At 58.6% G+C, this 21,969-nt stretch overlaps 1 protein-coding gene and 1 long non-coding RNA gene across 2 annotated transcripts; one reads left to right on the top strand and one right to left on the bottom strand.

Moving 5' to 3' along the window:
- Positions 1–5,732: 5,732 nt before the first annotated feature.
- Positions 5,733–17,586, bottom strand: LOC105605821 (endoplasmic reticulum mannosyl-oligosaccharide 1,2-alpha-mannosidase). The gene is made up of 14 exons (XM_060411625.1): positions 17,574–17,586; positions 17,136–17,420; positions 16,329–16,444; positions 14,474–14,682; positions 14,186–14,298; positions 13,554–13,694; positions 12,948–13,262; positions 12,121–12,269; positions 11,550–11,738; positions 8,425–8,615; positions 7,688–7,808; positions 7,042–7,239; positions 6,835–6,966; positions 5,733–6,243 (listed from the first exon to the last, which is right to left on the bottom strand). Exons 1-14 carry the CDS (start codon positions 17,584–17,586, stop codon positions 6,040–6,042), a joined length of 2,376 nt encoding a protein of 791 aa, XP_060267608.1. The 3' UTR covers positions 5,733–6,039.
- Positions 17,587–18,017: 431 nt separating this feature from the next.
- Positions 18,018–21,725, top strand: LOC132659539 (uncharacterized). Its single transcript, XR_009600067.1, has 2 exons — positions 18,018–18,118; positions 20,025–21,725. It is a non-coding gene; the product is annotated as an uncharacterized LOC132659539 (long non-coding RNA).
- Positions 21,726–21,969: the final 244 nt, after the last annotated feature.

Raw genomic sequence — 21,969 nt, 5'->3', positions numbered from 1 at the left:
ACTATCATGCATTGGAGAGGGAAATGGCACCCCACTCCAGTGTTCTCGCCTGGAGAATCCCGGGGACAGGTGAGCCTGGTGGGCTGCCGTCTATGGGGTCGCACAGAGTCGACACGACTGAAGCGACTCAGCAGCAGCAGCAGCAGCAGCAGCAGCAGCAGCAGCAGCAGCAGCAGCAGCGCTGCCGCAGCGGGAGGGGTCTCTCACTGGGATTTTGATTGGCGTCTTCCCGACTAGTGATGTTACCTTTTCGGGCCCTTTGTGAGCCTGTGTAAGTCTTCTTTGGAGGAATGTCTCGAGGGGTGGGGGGCAGGGGGTCCCCAGGCAGGCCTCCGCGCCACCCGCAGCTGTGTCAACGTGGACATGCGTGTACATGTATTAGATTATACATATAATGTGCCCTTTTAACCTAAAAAGTGTTTCCACCGTTTATTCTTTGCTGTGTTTTTTTGTTCTTTAATTGGGGAGGGGGTTGAGTTTTTTTGTTAGTTGTGTTTCAAGAGACTTTGTTCTTGAGTTTTAGAGGTTTTAAAAAGTATATTCTTGTTATTTAACCTTTATTGGATTTCTAGTTGGAGACTATCTTCCCCCATCCTGTGGGGCCTGTGCACTTGGGACAGTGTCCTTCCGTGTGCAGAGATTATTCTGATTATGTACAAGCAAACAGATGGGGGAAAATGGAAACAGTGGCAGACTTTCTTGGATCCAGAATCACTGCTATGACAAACCTAGAAGACGTATTAAAAAGCAGAGGCATCACTTTGCCAACAAAGGTCTTGTCAAAGCTGTGGTTTTTCCAGTAGTCATGTGTGGATGTGAGAGTAGGACCATAAGGAAGGCTGAGCGCCAAAGAATCGATGTTTCAGAACTCTGGTGTTGGGGAAGGCTCTTGAGAGTCCCTTGGACTGCAAGGAGAGCAAACCAGTCAATCTTAAAGGAAATCAATCCTGAATATTCATTGGAAGAACTGATGCTGAAGCTGAAACTCCAATACTTTGGCCACCTGCTGCAAAGAGCCGACTCACCAGAAAAGACCCTGATGCTGGGACAGATTAAAGGTGGGAGGAGAAAGGGATGACAGAGGATGAGATGGTTGAATGGCCTCATCAACTTAACGGACATGAATTTGAGCAAGCGTCAGGAGACAGTGAAAGAAAGGGAGGGAAGCCTGGTCTGCTGCAGTCCCCGGGGTTGCAAAGAGTCGGACACGACTGAGCAGTGCCCAGCAATGACAGACATCACTGCAGACGGTGACCGCAGCCGTGAAATTAAAAGACGCTTGCTCCTTGGAAGGAAAGCTACAACAAACCAGATGCGGTGTTGAAAAGCCATCACTTTGCCGACAAAGGTCTGTCTAATCAAAGCTACGGTTTTTCCAGGAGTCACGTATGGATGTGACAGCTGGACCATAAAGAAGGCTGAGCGCTGAAGAATTGATGCTTTCAAACTGTGGTGCTGGAGAAGGGTCTTGAAAGTCCCTTGACAGCAAAGAGATCAAACCAGTCAACCCTAAAGGAAAGCAACCCTGAATATTCATTGGAAGGACTGATGCTGAAGCCAAAGCTCCAATACTTTGGCCACGTGGTGTGAAGAGTTGACTCACTGGAAAAGACCCTGATGCTAGCAGAGATTGGAGGAGGAAGAGAAGGGGACAAGAGGATGAGATGGTTGGACAGCATCATCAACTCAACGGACATCAGTTTAAGCAAACTCTAGGAGACAGGGACGGGCAGGGAAGCCTGGTTGCTTCATGGGGTTGCAAAGACCGGACATGACTTGGTGACTGAACATCAGCATATCGATCAGCTTATTTCTAGATTCACTCTCGTTTTCCAGGGTCTACATGTCGATCCTAGTCTCATGAAAACACCACACTCTTTTGAATACTGTGTCTTTGTAGGAAGTCTTGAACTTGGGAAATGTGTTTCTTCTTTTTGCTTTTTCAAGATTATTTTGGCTATTCAGGGCCCCTTGCAATCCAATATGAATTTGAGGATTGACATTGCAACTTCTGCAGAAAAAAAAAGTTGGAATTTTGATCAGGACTGCATTGAACCTGCAGGTCACTCTAGGTAGTGTTGGCATCTTAAAATCAAGTCTTCCCGGGACTTCCTTGTGGTCTAGAGGTTAGGACTCTCCACTTTCACTGCTGGAGCCAGGTTTTATCCCTGGTTGGGGAACTAAGATCCAGTAAGCTGAGTGGTGCAGCCAAAAAAAAAAAAAAAGGCTTTCTACCCATGAACAAAGGATACCTTTCTACCTCAGTTCAGTTCAGTTCAGTTGCTGAGTCATATCTGACTCTTTTCGACCCCTGAATCACAGCACGCCAGGCCTCCCTGTCCACTCAAACTCGTGTCCATCGAGTCGGTGATGCCATCCAGCCATCTCATCCTCTGTTGTCCCCTTTTCCTCCTGCCCCCAATCCCTCCAAGCATCAGAGTCTTTTCCAGTGAGTCAACTCTTCACATGAGGCGGCCAAAGGACTGGAGCTTCACCTGTTTAAGTCTTAATTTCCATTAGCAATGTTTTATAGTTTGCGATGTACAGTTAAATCACCCCCTTGGTAAAATTTATTTTTAGTTATTCTTTTAGATGCTGTTTAAAGTGGAATTGCTTCTTTAATTTCCTTTTGAATTGTTCATTGCAGGCGCATGGAAACGTAGCTGATTTTTTTTTCTGTTAATCTAACTTTCCTGAATTTATTACCTCTAGTAGCTTTCTTAGAGACTCTTGTGTATGTATATCACAGATACTTTCTTTGGTTACCAGGGCGATTACAGTTAACGTCCTAAATTTATGACAATGTCCCTAAGTAGACGACAACTTCACTCGATCACACACATACACTGTGCTCCAAAGCGCCTCCAATCCTGGTTTACACTGTTGTTGTAGATCACATATCCACACATTTGGGCACAGCACCGTAAGTCTGTAATCGCTGTTCGTGCCTTTGTCTTTCAGATCCTATAGTAAATACAAAGTGGAGTCAAAACCAAAAATATAATGCTGGCTTTGATACTTGCCCGTAGTTTTGCCTTTGTCTGAGATCTTTATTTCTCCCTGTGGCTTGGCGGTACTCTCTCATGTCCTTTCATTTCAATCGGAAGGGACACCGTGAGGATTTCCTGCAGGGCAGGTCTGCTGGCAACAGACTCCACCGCTGTTTGTCTGGGAACGCCGCTGTTGCTGTCGCATTGCTTGGTCATGTCCGACTCTTTGTGACCCCACACACTGAAGCACTCCAGGCTTCCGTGTTTCTCGTCACCTCCCAGAGCTTGCTCAAACTCATGTCCCTGAACCAGTGGAGCCCTGAATTCTTCATTTTTGAAGGTCAACTTTGCTGGGCACAGGACTCTGCTTGACAACTTTATTCACCCATCACCTTAAATACGCCGTTGCCTCCTGGTTTCTACGGCTTTCTGTTTGAAGTTGATTGTTTCTGGTTCTGGCGGGTCTTGGGTGTAGGGTGCAGGTGTGCACAGATCCCCTACAGCTACGGAATCTCAGTTCCTGGACCAGGGAACAAACCCCTGTCCCCTGCATTGGAAGTCAAATCCATAACCACTGGGCCACCGGGGAAGTCCATCTCTATCATTTTCTGATGAAAAATTATCTGTTAATAGGAAGATGGCTTTTATAGAGCAGTCATTTCTCTTGTGCTATTTTCAAGATTCTGTCAACAATTTGGTTATTAAAGTGCCTTGGTGTCAGTCTCTTTGACTTGATTCTTGGAAGTCACTGGACTTCTTGGATTTGATTTGTAGACTCGTATCTTTCATCGCATTTGGTAAGTTTTTCAACTGTTCATTTTTCCCTCTTCTCTTTCCTTTGAAACTACTACAAGGCACGCATGGGACCCATAGGAAGGGACTCCAGGGCTCTCTGGCCTCTGCTTACTGGTGTTTGTTGTTTTCTCTGCTCATGAGAGTGGGACTGTGAAGAAGGCTGAGTGCCGAAGAATGGATGCGTTTGAACTGTGGTGTTGGAGAAGACTCTTGAGAGTCCCTTGGACTGCAAGGGGATCTAACCAGTCCATCCTAAAGGAGATCAATCCTGGGTGTTCTTTGGAAGGAATGATGCTAAAGCTGAAACTCCAGTACTCTGGCCACCTCATGTGAAGAGTTGACTCATTGGAAAAGACCCTGACGCTGGGAGGGATTGGGGGCAGGAGGAGAAGGGGATGGCAGAGGATGAGATGGCTGGATGGCACCACGGACTCGATGGACACGAGTCTGAGTGAACTCCGGGAGATGGTGATGGACAGGGAGGACTGGCATGCTGCGGTTCATGGGGTCGCAGAGAGTCGACACGGCTGAGTGACTGGACTGGACTGGACTGGGCTGACCTCTCACACACCGACTCCAGCTGACTGGCATGCTGGGGTTCATGGGGTCTCGGAGAGTCGACACGGCTGAGCGACTGGACTGGGCTGGACTGGGCTGGCCTCTCACACACCGACTCCAGCTCTCTCTCTCTTGCCGGCTTGACTCTGCTGCTGACCCTAACGGACCTTTCAGTGATTGTGCTTTTCACTCTGAGCCTTTGCTTTCTGTTAGTAACTTTTCTCATTGTTTTGGATTTCCTCTACCTCCATGAGCATTTTTCCTTGAGCTCTTCTAGCATGTTTTAAACGTCATCTACTTCTGACTGCACTGGGTCCTGGTTGCGATGTGACGGTGTTCTCTAGCTGTGGGGAGCAGGGGCTACTCTTCACCGCAGTGCACAGGCTTCTCACTGTGGCGGCTTCTGTGGCTGCAGAGCATGGGCTCTAGGGCACACGGGCTTAGTTGACCCTCAGAAGGGGGCATCTCCCCAGACCAGGGATCGAACTCATGTCCCCTGCTTTGGCAGGTGGACTCTCAGCTACTGAACCACCAGAGAAGCTCTCCTCTCGCATTTTTAAACAATTCTCTTAAAGTTGCTCTCTAATAATTATGGGGTCTGAAATTCTTCCGGGATGGTTGCTACCAACTAGTATTGTTCCCTTGGGTGGAGCACTTTCCTGCCTTACCTTTGTCTGTGATCTCGCTGCTGCTGCTGTTGAGAGCTGGCTCTGATTGGTTTTGTGTGTGTGCATGTCTCTCTTGGGGGAACAAGAGCTGGGAGTTGCCGCCTCTGCCCTGCGGCTGCAACCTCCCCTTGTCTTAGGCTTTGTGAACTTTTTGATGACGTTTTTCATTATACCTAACAGGATTAGGATTTCTGAAGGGGGGGAATATGACTTTCAGTGCACAGAACATAGAGTTGGGACCCAAAAGCCTGGAGTGTCTCAATCTACCCCCAGCATTTCAGAGACCAGTGCAAACACATGGGGAACCTCACAGAGCATACGTGCTTCCATGCCAACTGAAGTCCGTCTGTTGGGCTGGGAGCTGGTGAACATGCCTCCCAGCCTTGCCCAGCCCTGTAAAGGCAGGGGCGGATCCCTGAGTCCAACATGTAAACACCACAGCCAGCCAGGAGCCCGAAGCCCCATGAGGTCAGGACGCCCTGAGCCCCTGGGTCAGGCGTGTTCACAGGCTGTGACCCTGAAGCTGGGCTGCACTGGGCTGCGCCCTCAGCCCATCTCTGATCACATCACGGGCTCGGGGCCCAAGTGGCCTGGGGTGACCAGCTGCCCAGGACCCCGAGGAAGCCCTTGCAGGGCAGCAGGACAGTGTTCAGGCTTCAGGAATGTAGTCATTTGATTTGATTTTCTAGGAAGAAGGAAGAAACTTGCTGAGTGGACAAGATTCCCCAGAATCACACCGCCCATTTATTCCCACGTGTTCCAAACGGTGATCCAGCAGGAACCAGGCGAGGAGCAGAGTCAGCGGCAGAGCACCAGACGCCCAGGGGCCGCCCCAGGCAGCCACGAGGCCCCGAGACAGCCCGGCCCTGCGGCCCGCCGGCCTCCGTCACCAGCCCGGCCCGGAGACGTGCCGCCAGCTGGGGGGTCACCGCACAGCCAAGGCCAGGGCCCGGGCCTTGCCGACAGGCATCCTCACAGACAGCACGTATCAGCCTCCTGGGCAGCGCCTACTCGAGAGCCATCCCGCCCTAGGAGGGGGCCCAGATGGGCAGGGGGTGAGCCTCTGTGTTGAACACGTAGGTGTCCAGGCTCAGCAGGTCAGGATCGTCGGAGAAGAGCAGATACAGGTATTTGAGCGTCTCCCCCAGAAAGAAGCTCTCCATCTTGTCCCTGGGCTGGGGGTGGCGGGGGTCCTGGACATTGCTGATGGAAGAATAGCCGCCCGAAGGGACCTGCTCGAGAGGCGAGGCCGCAAGTCACGGTGCTGGCTCTGCCCTCTGGAGGGCTGCCAGCCAGAGGCGGCCCCCCGGGGCACTGGCCCACCCCAGAACACACGGCCCCCTAGGGCAGGGTCTGGGGCGGGGAGGACACCAAAGCCCACAGGGGGAATGGCCACCTGGAGGGTAGCCATGGTTCCCTTCAGTGACCAGATGCCAAGTGCCACCTCCAAAACCTGTGCAGGCCTCACAAAGGCCCCAAGGCCACCCGAGGGGTGTAGAGTCCACCTCAGGGGCCACAGGGCGAAGGTCAAGTCTCAGCCCTGCCAGGGTGGGCAGTGGGCCCTGGGCAGAGCAGGGGGTGGTGCTGGTTGTGGCCCCTGGCCTGGAGACTAGCGGCCCAGAGGTCACTCACCCGCTGGGCGCAAACATGCTGCCCAGGCCACACGGAGGGCCCAGCAGAGACACGCTCTGTGCGCCGACACAGCTGTCCCCAGAGAGGAGAGACGGACGCCCCGACCCCCCGGGCCCTCACAGCAGGGCAGGGCCTCCTGGTGCAGCCCCTGGGAGGTGAGAGTGAGGCCCTGGGGCCCGGCGGGGGCTCACCCGCGTGTAGGTGTTGAAGCTGCGCAGGATCTCCCAGCCCCAGTCCTGGTACTTGCGGTCGCCTGTGAGGCGGTGCAGGTAGAACAGGCTCTCCACGGTCTCGGGGCGCAGCAGGTTGTGTCTGTCGGCCGCCTGGGGGGGCACGCGGGCTCAGGAGGTGCCCCCGGCATGCCCATCTGGCCCAGCCCTGGGCGCGGCGTAGCTCACCTTGACCTGAACGTCCTTCACGGCCTTCGTGCGGTGCAGGTTGAAGTGTGCGATCTCGGGGCTCAGCCCCGTCTCCATCTGACGGTACATCTGGTAGCAGGTGTCCATGAGTGCCTGGGCCAACTTCATGTGCTCAGCAGGCAGGCCGTGGTGGGCACCCAGAGCCAGTGTCCCCGGCAGGAAGCACACCAGGTGGTCCTGAAACCACAGGGTCACCTCATCAGCGGGTCCAGCGCCGTCAGGCCTCAGACAGGGGGCTGAGCTGCAGGCCAAGCGCCTGGGGCCCCACACAGGCAGGGGAGAAGCTTCTGGAAGGGCCACCTCAAAGGCTGACGGGGCCCTGCCTGCAGGAGAGCAGGAGGGGGCGCAACTGGGAGTGGGGGTTCCCCGAGAGCGTGGAGAGACAGACAGCAGGGCAGAGGCCTGGAGGAGGCGCGGGCTCTGGGGTGGGGGCCCTGGCTCCCCACGGACCTCAGCTCCTGCTGCTCTCACGGGACACCCACATCCACCCGGGACCACCCACGCTCCACGGCCAGGACCACGAGGTTCCCCCGGTCGTCCCCACTCCGAGCCACCAGACACCAAGCACAGAGGCTGGGTCCTCAGCTGCCTTGAGGCCAGATCAGGGAAACACGCTCCCACTCACCATCCTGGCGCTGAAGCGGCCGTGGTTGAGCTCCCCCACGAAGGTCAGCTTCCTGGGCTCGGATCTAGCGAGCAGGTGCTTCCTGATCCCGTTCACGGCTTCCAGGTAGTCTTCCAGCAGCCTGTGCAGACCAGCGGGGCCTGTGTGCTCTAGCCAGGCGGGCGCACAGCCCTCAGGTCCACAAACAGGGCGTGGCCCCGAGCTCCCGTCCCCTGGGATCTACGAGGCCCGGCCCTGCCAGCCCCATGGGGGTCAGCCTCTCGGGCCTCTGGGCTGCCGCCACCCCAGTGAGGCCAGTGCCTCCCAACCAGCCCCAAGGGGCCAATGGAGACCAGCCTCGGCCAGCCTGATTCATCCTGAACCAGCCTGAGGGCTCCCCAGTCAGTGACACTTCCTGGGACACAGCCACCCCAGGCTTGAGGCTTGAGAGGACCCCAGCGCCCCACTGGGGTTCATCTCTATTTTATAACTGGACAAGGAGCGACCAGGCTGCTCCCTGGGAACGTGTGAGTTTTCAGTGTCAAAGCGCTAAGCACCAGGAGTCCCACACGGCCCTGGCTGCCGCCCACTGGAGCCGATGGCCAAGCAGCCCCAGCCCCAGGGAAGAGCCCTGTCTGCCCACGCCGGTGGCCAGCCCTTGCTCTGCATATAGGATGGACAGAAGCACCCTTCCCCACAGAGGGCCCCGCCAGCCCGAGCCCAGGGGGCCGCCCCGAAAGCAGAGAAACAGGCCTCACTGCCTCTCCTTCTTCCCGCCCTGGATCCACTGCTTCAGCAGGTACTCGTAGTAGCTGTCGGCCCCGGCGCCCAGGGTGAACACGCCCAGGCGGGTGAAGCTGCCTCTGTCGGTGTTGATGAACATGGGCACCAGCCCGTCCAGCTTCCCGTGCAGGCCATGCACGTGCCTCGTCACCTCCTCTGCGGCCTCCTGGGGCAGACGGCGGGGGCGGTGAGCGGGTGGGCTGGGCAGAGGGGCTGCCCTCTGACTCAGCGCCTGGACAGCCGACCGCGGGTCTGAACTCATCCCCAAGGCCCTTCCCAGCCTCCACCCAGGACAGAGGCCGCAGCTGTGGGGCTGGCACCCCCTCCTGAGGATGGCTGAGTGCTCCCACTCCCTGCAGGGCTGGCAGGCACGTCTGTTTCCCAGCCCAAGGTTGCTTCAAATGATGACACCGGCCCCAAAGTCCCGAGCCACCGGGGAACATCTATTCCCCCTTCAAGGCCCATCCTGCCCTGGGCTCCTGTCTAGCCGGGGCAGCGCGTGTGTCTGCCCCCAAGGCTCTGTGCACGCTTCCTCACAGTCGTCCGGACCCAGCAGTTACACACCCATCGGTGTGCACACTTCCCCGGAGTGAGCTGCTTACCCCTCTGCGATCTCGCAACCACCGCACCTGGCAATCCGTGTGTCTGCAAGTGACCCTCATGAGCAAGTAGTTTCACGCGGAGCTGCCCTTGGGTGTGTGGGGACCTCACGTGAACGGTGTGTGTTCTCCATCATCAGCAGAGGCTCCCTGACCTAGGGTGGCAGCTGACAGGCCACACTTCATCTAGGGACTGGAACACAGTACCTAATCCACAGGCAGCAGAAACGAGAGACCGACTCCTTGAAAATGAAAACCTCTTGTACATCTAAGGACCCCATCCACACTGGAAACACGCAAAGTGCAGACGAGAGAAAAATATGGGCGTGCCACATATCTGAGTCAGGATGACTGTCCAGAATGCACAGAGAATCCCTACAACTCAGCAACAAAAAACCCAAGCAAGCTGATTCACATGAGGGCAAAGGCTTTTCACAGACATTTTGCCAAAGAAGACATACAAATAAGCATAGGAAAAAATGTTTAACATCATTGATCACTAATGAAATGGAAATAGATACCACAAGAATCAGATGCCACCTCACGCTTACCTCAGTGGCTACTACCGAAACCAAACCAAACAAACAAAAAACCCCAGTAAACAAGTGTCACAAGGATGTGAGAAGCTGAAACACTTGTGCACTGCTGGCGGAAATCCAGAATGGGACAACCGCTCGGGACAGTGGCGTGGCGTTTCCTCAAAAACACTGAGCACGGAGTGACCTTACGCTCTCATAACTGCAGTTCTAAGGATTACATCTAACCAGATGCTATCACAGCTGTGTTCAGAACTGCATCATTCCCTGTAACCACAGTGTGGAAGCAAACCAGTGCCCGCTGATGGATGGATGGAAGAGCGAAGTGTGGTCCATCCGTGCAGTGGAATATTATTCAGTCTTCAAAAGGAAGGACATTGTGATGCTGCTCTGCGGATGAAGCCCGCAGACACTACGCTGCGTGAAATGAGCCAGACTCACAAGGAGAGACGCTGTATGACTCTACCTGGTGACAGACCTTGAGCAGGACACTTCATGGAGACAGAGAATGGAAGGAAGTGAGTCGCTACATAATTCGTGCAGAGCTCCAGCTCATCCGACGGGAGAGTTCTGGAGATCTGCTTCACAGCTGTGTGAACAGATTGAACACTTATGGACTGGATGCTTCAAGATGGTTTTATGATGGCGAATTTTACGTTACGTGATTTTCTCACCACAATAAGAAAAGAAAGAGGCAAAATTTTAAAGCATGAAAGTATTTTTCATGGGGACAGAAAGTAGATGGTTGTGTCCAGACCCGGGAGCATAGGGAGTTGCTCTCTAGCTGAGGGCAGGGGGTCGGATTGGGGAGGTGACGGCGATGATGGCTACACAACGGTCTGAACGTGCTCGACGCCGCGGCCTGCGCAGAGGGCAGTCACCGGGCTGCAGTCTCTGCTGAGTGTGTTTTTAAAGGAGGCCATGACAGGCAGAGGGCTTGCAGATTCGATATTCGCTTTCCACTCATTTTAATAATACAGATTGATATGGGTAGAAAATAGAAGAGGAAAGACTCAAGGGCAGATGCTGTGGGTCTGGATTCCCCATCTCCCACTACCTCTGATCTTGTATAAGTAACCAGCACCCTTCCTGCCTCGGTTTCTCCAGTTTGGTCTGGGAAGGGCTGCGGCGATTGCAGCAGGGACTACATCAGCTGAAGCCTCTCACTCTGCCAAGCCGCTCTGGAAGGCAGAGCAGTGTGGGAAATGAAGGCGCACAGGCCGAAGGGGGGTGGGCCCCTCAGCACCCACCCAGGTGCTCTCTGTCCTCTGGGCTCAGATGCCAGGGTCCCTGGATCATTTGAAGGAGGCATCTGGGCACCAAGGAAGCCTGTAGTGAACAGAAGCTCACAGCCTTGCGGACTGCTGTGACTATAGCAATCCCTGACATGCTTGAGGCCTTTTTCCAGTCCAGGTCCTCAAATTAGGACTTCTTCCCTGGGAGGAAGACTCAGGGGTCAGCACTGCCCTGCCCCCCCATGGAGGAGCCACGCCGGCACACCTCGCCAGCTGCCCAGCCAGGACACTTGTGTGCGGGGCCCAGTCTGGATGCCAAAATGGGACGACAACGTCACCTATGCTGACCTGACTACAAAACCCAGGGCTCCAACACACCCCGCGGCACTCAGCCACAACACAGCAGGCGGCCCTCAGCACTGCAGGAGGGCCCAGGATGGCGGCAAGTGGCACCAGGCCACGCCGAGCGCGGCAGGACAAGCCGCCAGCTGTCGGGACCCGCGGGGCAGGCCAGGCAGAGGACTCAGCCTCCAGTCAAGGCCTCTCCCATCTGCGCCTCCGGCACCACCAGAAAATGCGATTCTGCAGGAGAACGTGGGGCAGGAACCAGCACCGACGCGACTCTGGTGGCCCAGGACCCACAACCACGCAGACCTGCAGTCGCCTCCAGGAGCCAGAGACGGCCCCGCAGGACCCCCAGTCCTCAGCCGGGGGCAGAGCCCCGCCATACCTGAAACGTCTTATCCCCCGTGAGACGAGAGAGCTCTCGGAACTCCAGCTGAATGCTTGTCACCTCAGACACCGTGCTATCAGAGGTCCATCGGGGTGGGTGAGCAACTCCAGTGCCAATGTTTACAATGGAGTATGGAATCTTAGAGGGTGTTCGGAAGGCAGGCATCAACCGATTTCCAAAATCCTCCTGATACACAACACAGCGATGAGTCAACGATTCCTGTTGCTCGGCGGCCTTGTCTCCGTGACACGATGGTAAGCCCAACACCCGTTTTCATCAAATTCAGTGGACAGACCTGAGTAGGCTGGCTTCACGTGGCCCAACCCTGGCCAGCTACAAAACCGAGCTGGACTCAATTAGTTCAGAATGACCTCACAGGCAGGCAGCAGGCTGGCCCAATGCTGCTTCAGCCACCCACGTGCTCAGAAACAGACTCAAGAGCGGGAGGAGACAGAACTGGAAACAAACGCCCGCCACAGCCCAGTCCCGAGAGAAAAGCACTGACTGCTGAGCACTTGAGACCCCAGTCCCCCAAGGACGTGAACAGACCCGATGCCGGGACACTCACAGCCTTCTTCAGGAAGAGGACGTCCCCAGACAGGTGGAAGGCGCTCAGAAGCCCCCCCAGGATCCGGATGGTGCTCTCAAACAGGTTGACGTCCACATCTTTCCGAAACCGTAACTTCTTGGACACCCACTTCCTGGCTTCTTGAAATTCTGCCACGTGGAACAGCAGAGACACAGGGGAAAATTAACAGGCCAGCCTTTCCCTGGCCGCGCCCTCGGGGCTGTGCAAATCCCTGCAGGGTTCCGACATCACCTCCTCATGCAAGAGGGGGGCCCAGGAGTCCTCCAACCGCACAGAATACCCAGGCCCAGCGTGCAGCTGGGGGAAGGCCGCGCAGCGTGAGCACAAGTGCTCGACGTCAAGGCCACGCTACAGAGAAGCACGAGAGAGCGAGTGGCTGGAGGCCTGCGGTGCAAGTATCGGGCGGAACAGGGCCGTGAGTGCGCCAGGCCAGACACCTGGGGACACGTCACCCGCCTCACCCTGTCTGCACCGACAAGGACCGAGGGCGACTCGGCGCGGCCGGCCACCGCGTCGGGTCCCGTGCTGCCTCCCACCACAGGGCCCTCCTGACCGCAGCGGAAACGCGGCTGCAAACACCCCTGGACGCCACCCTCCAGCACACTCGGCGCTCTGCAGGAGGCGCAGGGCGCACGGATGTGTGGGGACAGAGATCCGCCTGCGGCCAGCACAGCCACGCCGGCAGCCAGGACAGGGGGAAGCACAGCCCGGCAGGACGCGGCACGTGGTCGCCTCCCAGACCCGGCTCACTCGGGCCCGAGGGTCACGCGCGGCGAACTCGAGCCCACCGCAGGGACAGCAGGTACCTTTCTTTAGCCCCAGAATCCACATGGTGTCCAGGGCGTCGATCAGCGTGAGGCCGAGGCCGAACCACTCGCTGAAGGACCTGGTCAGGGGCTTCAGCTCGTCGTGGCCCCAGGCGAACTTGCGGTATCCAGCCCATGCGTGGAGGAAGGCGTCTACCACAGCCTTCTGGCGCGCGTTCTGGGAGGCTGGGAGGAGGAAAGCAGGGCGTGGGCACCCAGACAGACCGGCCCTGTGGCCCCACAGCCAGTGAGCCTGCCCCGGGGACACCTCAGGCTGCAGTGAAGGCTCAAGCGGCAACTGCCACCTGGCCCAGGCTGGTCAGCCTCCACCAGGTCCCAGCAGGGACCAGCCTCCAGGAAAGAGTGAAGGAGCGAAAGCAGGGGACCCAGGACGCCTGGGTGTGCCGCCTGGCGTGTGGACATCAAACCTGGTGACCCTGACAAGACGGTCTCGTCGGCTGGGGCCTGCGTCTACCGTCAGTGGAGGGAGCTTCCGAGGAGGAGCAAACGGAGCTGACACCTCGAGGCTGATCAGACGCCTCCCGGGGCTCGGAGCACATCAGAGGTGGGCCACTGCACAAAGAGCCAGCAGCGTCCACGCTGCACCACGCACGGGCTCCGTGACGGTGAGGCCGGCCGCGGTCCACACCACGTCGCGTCGTCCATCGCTAACCCGGCCTGTGTCCCTCAGGGCCGTGGCCACAGGACCGCTTCCTGGCTGTCTGGTTCCCCTGGGGGCCTCCAGAGCTGGAAGCAGAGCCTCCCAGCCAGGGCACAGTCGCAGTTCTCCAGTCTATGGAATGGGCACAGGACAGTCCGCCACCTCAGCGGGGAGGTGAGGACCACAGTGTGCAGGCTGCATGGGGCTCAGTGAGCCCCGCCGCCCACAGGCCCTTCACCTCTCACGCCGGAGCCTGAGGGCCCTGCACGTCTGCCCAGAGCCATCAGTCTGGGGGGGTCCCCGAAGGACAGAGGTACACAGCTCCACCCAGGCCTGTCACCGGGACACGGGCGAGAGGCCAGCCCCCTGCAGCTGCACTGGATATGGGGGGTCAGCCGCGGAGGGGCCAGACGTCGTCACCAAGGCTCTGAAGAGTGCCTGACCCCAAAGACCCCCGGTGCCCATGCTCCAAGGGAAGGCAGGAGCTGCACGGCTACCCCAGCTCTCCAGTATGCCCAACGCGGCGCCCGTCAGAACGAATGCCAGCTGAGGCCCAGAGGGCACAGGCAGCCCCTACCTCGATGGGCCCGAATCCTCAGGGCCTGCTGCTGAAAAGGCCAGCTGGAGAACTCTGCCTTCTTGAGAGGGTGTCTGGGGCCCTGTTCCGGCTTGGTCCCTGCTCCCCTCCACCTGGAGGAAGAGAATCAAACTCAGAGCAGAGGCGGATCGCTCAGCCTCCCACTCTACACGGGGGACCTCAAGTGAGCAGTCCCTGACCCTGCTCCCCACGGGCACAGTCTGTGACAAAGGAAAGCTATCCTTATGTGTCAGGCTGGTTCTCTTTATTTTTCAGGGGATAAAACACCAAAAGAGGCCTCTGGGTTTCCCACGTTCAGGCCGTCTCTGACACTCCGGGTACCTGAGGCCGTCTCTCTGTGCCTCTGCTCCCCAGCCAGCCTCTCCCACCACCTCTGCCCTCCTCTGGGCCTGGTCTTGCCTCCTCTCCTGGGAGTCTCCTTTGGGCGCTCTAATCTGCAGGTTGGGGGGTCCTCGTCGGAAATGCCTTTGGGGCTTCTGGACAGAGACAAGAGTCACTCGTACAATGATTCCATCCCGCTTCTAGGACGCACCCCGTCCCCAGTCAGACCCGGAGCCACACAGGGAGCGCTGTGGGCTGGCTGAGCAGTTGCAGTTTCCTAGAGGAAATGATTTCCGCTTTTCATACGATGTGCAGCTTCGGGAGGAGCCCCTTTCTCAGCAGCTCCTGGCTCTGCCTCCGATGGAGGCTCTGCCTATGGGCGAGTGTAGCCCTGGAGAGTCAGTTAAGCCCCTGGCCAGAGCGTGTCTGGGAGTCAGACCCTAAGGGTAGCAGGGCAGGGTTCAACCACCCCGTCCCCGTCGATGGAGCCACAGAGAACACTGCCCAGGCCTGCGCCCGGGACTCCCACCTCAGCCTCGGAAGGCTGCGGCAGAGGCGGCCAGTCAGTGACAGCGCTGTGCGAGGCCGCACTCGTCCTGGCTCCAGCCCCCGACAGCGGCTGTGACAGCAACTCCTCCAGCTCCCAAGGACACAGACTCGTGACCGGAAAAGCCTCTGGCTGCAGCACCCATGGACACCCTGGCGGAGGATCCGTGAAGTCACCCCCTTCCAAGATCCAAACCCCACAGAGCCGGGCCCCTGGATCACGAGAGTAGCTGCGGCCGAAACAAAGCTCCATGGATGAAGCAGGTCTCGGGGACGAGTGTCGGCATCAGACCCAGAGAGGAGGTGCCAGCGGCCTCAGCATGCACAGGGGCCCCAAGACTCGCTCCACAGGAGACGTGGATGTTCACGCCTTCATTTCCAGGCCCCTCCTGGACACCAGCGTCCAGGTCATGGATGCTGAGGTGTGGAAACGTGTCTCTCGGGGGAGAGACAGCCACATTCTGCTGGCACATGACCGTGAAGTCAGCACACGAGAGTGGTCACAGAAGTGACAGGAGGAACGCGCTTGGCTCTAAAGGGAGAAACCGGCTCTCTCACACACAGACCTTGCAGAAAGACGGGGTGAGAGCAGGCAGCCTGTGGGGCGTGAGGCCAGCATCAGTCCCAGAGCCTCTCCCTGGGGGCGCCTGGGCACTTGGACACCCGAGCCCGCGGGAGTGTGTCCCTGGCACAGAGCACCCTGGGCTCTCAGAGGCCGGCCGCTCTCCTGGGGTGGGACCTGCCCTGGCTCTGGCTGACCCCTCGCCCTCGTCTCCACCTGCTCCCCCGCCCCCGCTCGCCCCCCTGAACGGCTCGGGGCCCCCCAGGACACGGCCTCACCCCTGCCCCCACCCTTTCTGGATGGCAGGCACCACGCACCTGCCAACTCCCGCTCCTCCCTGCTGACCCCACTGTGAGGCGGAGGCCCCAGCACCTCCGTCTGGGCAGGTCCAGAGGGGAGCCCCCGCCTGACTGCTCCCGGCCAGTAGCTCCCAGAGAAAAGGCACGGTCTCTCTCACCTCCCAAGGACCCGGAGCACCAGACAGGCAAAGAGGACGGAGGACAGAATGGCCCTCCTCCTCCCTCCGCGTCTCCTCCGTCCCACCAGCCCAGAGCAAGGCGGCGCAGGTTAAAACCTCAGACGCACAGCAGGAAGCAGAAGTCTTCCCAGTCCCTCGCAAACAGCCCCTGCTGTGCTGAAGCGCTTCTGGCCTGGACCCCACTTATGCCTCCACCTTCAGCTTACTCCAAGTACCTGAGGCGACAGCCCCGCCACGGCCTCTGGGTTCTCAGCTGCTTTCTGAGGAGCTGGCAAGACGGGAGGATTTGCTGGTCTCATCTGCCATGCTGCCGCCGACCTGCTGTCCACAGCTAAACAGGAGAGTCTATTTTATCTCAAATACGCCTCAAGGCCCAGAGGAGAGTCACACGGCGCCGGAAACAGCACCTACACAGCCAGCCCTCCTGCAAAGAATGGGACAGGCCGGGACCTCCAAAAAGGGCAGGTCAAGGGATTCCAGAGTGCCACAGGGACGCAAACCTTGCCCTTAGCTCCTGGCAGCTTCTGTCTTTATCCCCACCCACAACCCAAACACTTGGCTTTTATCTTTTCCACTTCAAGGAGGGCCCACGGTGGCACACGGGCCATTCACGGGAGTGACCCGCGGGGGCTCTGCAGCTTTCCTCCTCCAAGGAGCCACGAGCAGAACCCAGGAGGGAGCTGCCCTCCTCCCGGCACCGGCACCTGCGCTTCCTTCCCAGCGCTGCAGTGCGTGCCAGGAAGCGCCTGCAGCACAGCGCGTGCACACTCCGCGTGCGCCCTCGGACCTGGGTCTCATGTGAGACGGCCGGACGGCAGGCCGCTTCTCACAGCAGACATCTGGGCAACAGCCACACGCCGCAGATTAACAGCCACCTTATAGCGGGGGGCTGGGGACATTCTAGGCTCCTCCTCATCTCACTTCCTGCCAATGCGCTGAAGTCTAGGCCTCCTGCCGCTGCCAGATTGCTGTGCCGCCCCTTAGACAGCCCTCAGGACACCCGAGGATCATGCAGCTGGTACCTGCCCACTCGTCAGCCATGTGGACATAGGACCGGAGGCCGAAGAGCATCAGGACCACCAGCAGGAAGAGGACTACCATCCGCTGTAACCTTGATAGCTGCTTCCATTTCTGAGGGACAGACAACGACCATTTTACTGAAAGGAGCACAGCGAGCAATCTCTCCTGCCGTGTCAGACTCTGGGAGGATGAGGAGCAATTCCCGAGGCAGCATGGGGCTCTGCTGCTTCTGAACCGGGGACGTTTCCTCCAAGTGGGGGCCGCAGCCGACACCCCATACTGATCCACTTAGAATGAAACCCATGGGGAGAACTTTTCTGGCCCTGGTGTGGGTGTGGAAAATGACTGGCAGCTGGGTGTGCTGGCTGCAGCCTCCTCCCGCCTTACCTTGGCCCTGCAGCCCACTAGCTGGGCTCAGGCCCCCACCTCTACATAGCTACAAGTTCCTTGCATGGCATTAAAGGCCTCCTGCAAAAACCAATTCTTTAAAGGTCCAACTGGGAAATCCTTGGCAGTCCAGTGGTTAAGATCCGAGCTTCCGCTGCATGGGGCCCAGTTTGATCTCTGGTTGGGGAACTAAGCTCCTGGGTGCTGCCTGTCTCAACCAAAAGAAAAACACCTCCTGAGAGGCAGGTCCACAACAAACTAAAGAGGACAAAGGGACGCTGGTGCTGGCTCCCCCTGACCTGTCAGGCCTCGTGATAGGACAGTGACGCCAGCAGGCAGATTTTACTGAAGCGACATCAGGTTCATAACTCAGGTTCTGGATCAGTGATGGGAAGGACTTAAAAACCACAAGGTCTGTCTGCGGTGAGACATGAGTACTGTTTTTCTTTCATCTTCATGAGGCCGTGAAAGTCAGAAATAACAGAAATAAGGTGAGGGCAGCTGGACTGAAACCTCCTGATTCGTGGCAGAAGTAAAAGAAAAGCACCTCTGGGGACGTCGGCCTGAGTCAGCGGAAGAAGTCGTTATAAAGTTTTAAGTAATGATGGGGCAAAGTTTATCCAAAGCAAATGGGTTTCTGAACGTCCTAGCTCCCGAGGCCAGCTTGAGAAAGGGGTGGCAGGTGACCCTGGAGGCGAGAGACAGACGGACTCTCCGAGTGCCAGCAAGCAGAAGCCAGGGGCCAGAGGAGTGCCGCCGCCCCAGACAGACAGACCCGCTCTCGGCTCCTCCTCCCCAGGAGCGCTCACACACTCGGTGCTGGGGTGTCGGTGACGCGCCAGGCGTCAGTGCTGCGTGACCTTAAAGAGTCAAGGGTGGCTTGCTTCTTCGACAGACAGAGGCGCAAGGGGTCTCAGACGGGCCAAGCTACCGAGTCCAGGGCCCCCATCCGAGGCCCTCGTGCCAGACCCACCAGAGACGCGGGGCAACCAGCGGGCCCTGCCGCAGGCCCCGCGGGGCACCGGCGGGGGCGGCGCCCGGTCGGGCTCCGGCGGGGTCTTGCGCGGAGGGCCGGCCGAGCCTCTCTCCGGGCCTCCGCGGCGGCCCCGCGGCCCCGCAGCCGGCGGGCGTGTGCGGGCGCGGCTGCCGGGGCCGGGTCGCAGCTGTCCCGCCCGCGGAGCCTGTCTCCCGCCGCGCTCCGCGCCCTCCCGGCCCCGCAGGCTTGGGCCGGCGCCGGCGGACGCTCACCCGCCACGGCCAGCAGGGGCCCCGCGCTCCGCCGCCGTCCGGCCTCCAGCCGGGGCTCAGCGCCAAGGCGCCCCCGGGCGGTGCGGGCCGCGGGTGCATGCCGGCGGCGGTGCTGCTGCCGGTACGCCGCGCGCGCAGAAGCCCGCCGACCGTTACCCGCTCTGCGCGGCGGCCGAGGAGCGGCTCTGGCCCGGCGCTCGCGGAGCTGCGTCCCCGCCCGGCTCCCCCGCGAAGGCCTGGGGGACCGGCCGAGCCTTCCCGGGCGGCTCCGCCGCGCGCGCGGGGCTCGGGGCGGACTTGACCCGGCTGTCTTCCCGGAGCCGTGGCGTGGGGCTGGGGCCTGGCCGACCGGGCTCAGGGGGGGCAGAGGGCTGCAGAGCCAGGCAGGGGGGCCCTCGGGGTCTTCATCGAGTGTGTGTGTGCGCGCGCGCACGCCACTTAGTCGCATCCAACTCTGCGACCCCATGACTGTAGCCCACCAGGCTGTGGGCTCCTCTGTCCCTGGAATTTTCCAGGCAAGAATGCTGGAGTGGGTTCCACTCCCTTCTCCAGGGGGTCTTCCTGATTCAGGGATCCAACCCAGGTCTCCTGCGTTGCAGGCAGAGTCTCTGCCGTCACCAGGAAAGCCACTGGACCTATACGTCTGAAAGTCGCTCAGTCGTGCCCGACTCTTTGCGGCCCAGAGTCGGTATAGTCTGTGGGATTCTACAGGCCAGGATACTGGGGTGGGTAGCGTTCCCTTCTCCAGGGTATCTTCCCGACCCGGGAATCGAATCCGGGTCTCCCGCGTTGCAGGCGGATTCTTTACCAGCTGAGCCACAGGCGAAGTCCATTGAACTTATTAAACTTAGTAAAGGGAACCCTCAGTGAACGAAAATTAGTCAAGGAAACCCTCAGGGAGGTGCAGTCAGGAGACCAGGAGCGGGAGCGCTCTCGCCCTAGGGGGCAGCCTCAATAGCAGACCCCACAGGAAGGTGCTGGCCTGCGCCCCAGGCAGAGGGAGGTTTTCTCCCCGCTCGGCGACCGTTCAGCCAATGAGAGGCAGGGCAGCGAATAAAAAGCCGCCACACTTCCGGCTCCCGGTTTTCTCCCATGGACCCTTGTTTAGAACAGCCCCCCTCTCGTCTATGAAAGGGTTCCTTTTGTTCTCAGCACTTGCTGGAAGGTCACCTTTGTTTGTCTTGGATTCCGGTTCTTAACTGTTCCACAATTAACCCACGTTGCTGGTAAAATAACTGGCTGTTTTCTTGTTCCAGGTCAACAGCCAGTGACAAAGCACAATGGAAGAAGGCTAACAGGAAAGAACCATCAATGACAGGCCCCCACGGACAAGCGCATCGCTTCTCCTAGAGGAAGTCACCTACCTCAGTGACTTAGCCGAGAAACCATCCTCACCCTGAAGTCGCAGTCTTTCCCAGGGAGATTTCATTAAAAACAATAACAGCAAAAAACCCCAAACCTCTCAGCCTCCTCACTTTTCTCTATAAAGTAACCATTCCTCTCCTGTTTGTTGGGCTTACATATGGCTTTTGCTAGAGCCTGCTGCTGCTGCTGCTGCTGCTGCTGCTGCTGCTGCTGCTGCTAAGTCGCTTCAGTCGTGTCCGACTCTGTGCGACCCCACAGACGGCAGCCCACCAGGCTCCCCCGTCCCTGGGGGAGTGGGTTGCCATTTCCTTCTCCAATGCATGAAAGTGAAGAATGAAAGTGAAGTCAGTCGTGTCCGACTCTCTGAGACCCCATGGACTGCAGCCCACCAGGCTCCTGCGTCCATGAGATTTTCCAGGCAAGAGTACTGGAGTGGGGTGCCATTGCCTTCTCCTTGCTATAGCCTACGTGTCCCAAATTGCAGTGCCTGTGATGTTCCAACGTCCACTTTCACTGGTGGAATAACCGAGTGCTTATTCTCGGCCAGCAGACTCCGTCGTCTTCAGAATGCAGCAAACAGCACGGCGCTGCTGTGAGCTTCTTCCCCTCAACACACAGGGCCAGGGAGGCCTGGGCTGCAGAGGGCCCCGCCCGGTGTTCTCTGCAGCCCCTCCCTAGGGCTTTCCCAATGCCCACTCCCCATGGGGGAACCCACGGCTTCCTGCCATCCCAGCTATGACCTTCCCCAGGAGGGCTCCCCAGCACAGGCCCCTACTGCCCAGCACCTGGGCCTGTCTGCCCCTGACCCAGAGACCGCCCTCCCTGCGCCCCCTCCTCTCTGGGGCCGCTGCAGGTCTCCCACACGCACTCCGCTGGCAGTTCCAGACGTGCCCTCAGGACTCCCCCCGGCACGACCAGCCACCAGGGAAACGGTGGCATCTGGAGGAGGGTTTGTCATGGTTTCTCACCCTCCCCACCAACAGAGCTGGTTGAAGGGACAGCTTCTGGACCAGCCCCCAAGGTGCCCGATCCACTGGGTCTTCCCAGGCTCCCTGCAACCCTGGGAAAGAGCTGGATGGAGCACAGGGAGGTTCCTGGGCAGCCCAGATTGGGTTCAGCTCAGCCTGCGGGCTCTCGCTTCCGCAGGGCCAGCAGGCTGCAGCCCCTGGACAGACGCAGACCTGGGACACCCCGAGCTGCTCCTGCCACACTCGCTGGTGAGAGCGCGCTCGCCAGGCCGGGCTGGATCGCAGCACCTTGTGTTGACTGGAAATCCCTGCATTCTGGGAAAACTGAGTTTGTCCATCTTCCAAAACTCAGTTGCTTCAATTAGCAGCTGTCTGAGTGAGAGATGATGGGGGCGCGTGGCTCCTAAGGAAGCAGGAGGGAGGTGCCTGTAGCCTTGGGACCCCCGACCCACAGGGAGCCTCACCGGGAGAGGACCCAGCATGACCCGGGCCTCCTGGTCCTGGCGCCCTCGCATCGCAGGACAGACATTGCAGGAGACGGCGAGGTGCACCCGGGGCCTCTCTGCGCTGAGCGAGACCTCACGCGAAGGTGTAATTATTTGAAAATAAAAAGGTTTTGTGAAAGCAAGCTGTTTTAATAGTTTACCCAACAAACTCGACTTGGCAGTGAGGAGCCCCTGGGCCGGGCGGGACCCTCAACCTCGGCCTCCTCCTTGGTGACCCTCCTCTGCCCCAGGCCCTCTGCTCGCCTGTGGAGCAGCTGGGAGAAGGCAAGTAAGGCACAGGTTAGGACTGATGGCAAAGCCTGGATGGAGGCACAGCCGTCCTCCGGGCCCTGGGCCTGGCCCTGACCCTGCCGTCACACCCG

Source organism: Ovis aries, chromosome 3 (assembly GCF_016772045.2).
Source record: "Ovis aries strain OAR_USU_Benz2616 breed Rambouillet chromosome 3, ARS-UI_Ramb_v3.0, whole genome shotgun sequence".
NCBI classification, from domain to species: Eukaryota; Metazoa; Chordata; class Mammalia; order Artiodactyla; family Bovidae; genus Ovis; species Ovis aries.
This window is presented reverse-complemented; position numbering and strand designations above follow the sequence as displayed.